This window comes from Olea europaea, unplaced genomic scaffold, assembly GCF_002742605.1.
Source record: "Olea europaea var. sylvestris unplaced genomic scaffold, O_europaea_v1 scaffold18217, whole genome shotgun sequence".
NCBI lineage: Eukaryota > Viridiplantae > Streptophyta > Magnoliopsida > Lamiales > Oleaceae > Olea > Olea europaea.
In genome coordinates, this window is record NW_019235977.1 from 1 (window position 1) to 2,166 (window position 2,166).

The window sequence follows — 2,166 nt, forward strand, 5'->3', positions numbered from 1 at the left end:
CCCCCCCCCCCCCCCCCCCCCCCCAACAAAACACACAAATCTACCTCACTTCCAACTATGGCATGTTTAGTACCCGGTATTAGCTATATACAAGGTTTCAAATTCTTTTCTTCTTTAGTATGTCCTGTAAGTACTAGGGAATTCACCCTACGAAACAAGCTGTTAGTATTTTTGTACTTACAAAAATTTTCTTGAACCAGGATGGAACATGCATTGTTCATCACCTTTTTGGTCATGAAGTTGTGGAGAAGATAAATGAAATGTACTGTGATGCATTCTTAACTGCCCATTTTGAAGTTCCTGGTGAGATGTTCTCTTTAGCAATGGAAGCGAAGCGAAGGGGAATGGGGGTAGTAGGTTCCACCCAAAATATATTGGACTTCATCAAACAGAGGCTGCAAGAGGCTTTAGATAGAAATATCGATGACCATCTTCAGTTTGTTTTAGGAACCGAATCAGGAATGGTGACTTCAATTGTTACAGCAGTCCGCATTTTATTAGGGTCTATGAAGTCCTCAGCAAGAGCTAAAGTTAGCGTTGAGATTATATTTCCTGTCTCATCAGAGTCAGTGACCAAAATGCCAAACTCGTCTCTGGGTAAAGCATTGGAGTTCTTGAATATACCTGTTATACCTGGAGTTACAAGTGGAGAGGGGTGTTCTATTCATGGTGGCTGTGCATCCTGTCCTTACATGAAGGTTAGCTAATCCCATATTCAATTTTATTTTATTTAAACTTTGACTACATCGATCAGATTTAGTATTTGAACCAGTCATCTTTTTATTTTGTGTTATCATTACTTCTTTACCATTTTATATGTGAATAACACCTATTGATTTCAGCCATTTATATTCTGTATGCCTATGATGGCCTTTCAGATTGATTGTATATAGGCATTCACTTAAATTTTCCCTCCTCCCGTATATTTAAAATGCATTGAAGTGGCTAAGCAAATGCCATAAATTTTAATAGAATCGTTAAGTAGACTTGGAAGTGCCCTGGAGACATAGAGAAGTTCTTGTCTCTGTGAAGAAATAATTTTATTGCCCCGACAGTCAACATGTCAGTCTCTTAAAAAAGTCAGCTTCCACTTGTAACAGTATTCCTTGAGCTATTTTAGTTATGTGGAGTGGTAAGGTGATTACACTGGCACACCCCTCCTTTAATGCAAGGCTTGCCAGAACTGCAAAACATGCCTGAATGTGATTTTTGGTGGCATTGATTATGAGCCAGTGGACTTCTTTAATATTCGTGAGCTTTTTACCTTGATTTGAAGGAAATAGTTTCTGAGCCTGCAAAGGACTGTCAAATGCATACTGAACTTGATCGATGAGTAGATGGCAGTCTAGTTTTCTTTTAGTTGTGTATTTTCCAGTGCTTCTCTCTCATTTTCTTTTTGATCTATTAGATGAACTCGCTTAGCTCGCTTCTCAAAGTTTGCCATAGCTTGCCCCATGACAAAGATAGCCTTTCGGCTTACGAGGCTGCACGGTTCAGTTTAGAGACTCCAAAGGGAAAACTGATAGCTGATGTTGGTTGCGAACCAATTCTGCATATGCGAGATTTTCAGGTTAACATTAGCCTTTTTCCGCTTTTCTCTATATCAATGTGGCATTTCAAGGCTAATAATCCGAGCCCCCTGCACCTTCATTTGCAGGCTACTAAAAGACTGCCGGAGAAGCTGATCGACCAAATTCTCCACAATGGTGGTGATGAAATATAAGCGTGGAGGCTCTCAAAGCAGCTTGATTAGCACTGCATTCTTGAAATTAAGAATATACTATGAAATGAGAAGGCAATAATTTCGACAGAAACTAGCATACAAAGTTTTTATGTTGTAAAAGCTTATAAATAGAGTTTCATTTTCTTTATTGTATTGATCTGGATATTTATTCAATGTAAAACCCAAACTTCCAAAGCAAGACTGACAACGATTTTGGTATGTTTAGTAAAATAGATTGGATAATAATTTATAGTGTTGAAAAAAAGTAACTCATATTTTTACAGTGAATTATATTGTTAGGTGCGTTTTTACACACTTATTTGTGCTTTTAAACGTGATAAATCATGTCTAATTGAGCGGATATATAGAAAAGTAGAATACCAGAATGCTCAAATCTGTATAGGGCAGGAAAACTATGCATGGAAGGGTAAGAAAGTGTTTTC

General features: G+C 37.8%; 1 protein-coding gene across 1 annotated transcript; it reads left to right on the forward strand.

Moving 5' to 3' along the window:
- Positions 1-137: 137 nt before the first annotated feature.
- Positions 138-1,969, forward strand: LOC111378495 (quinolinate synthase, chloroplastic-like; the record flags this gene model as incomplete). The annotated part of the gene is made up of 3 exons (XM_023001706.1): positions 138-698; positions 1,409-1,570; positions 1,658-1,969. Coding segments are annotated over 3 exons (789 nt in total), but the record flags the coding sequence as incomplete, so codon positions are not given.
- Positions 1,970-2,166: the final 197 nt, after the last annotated feature.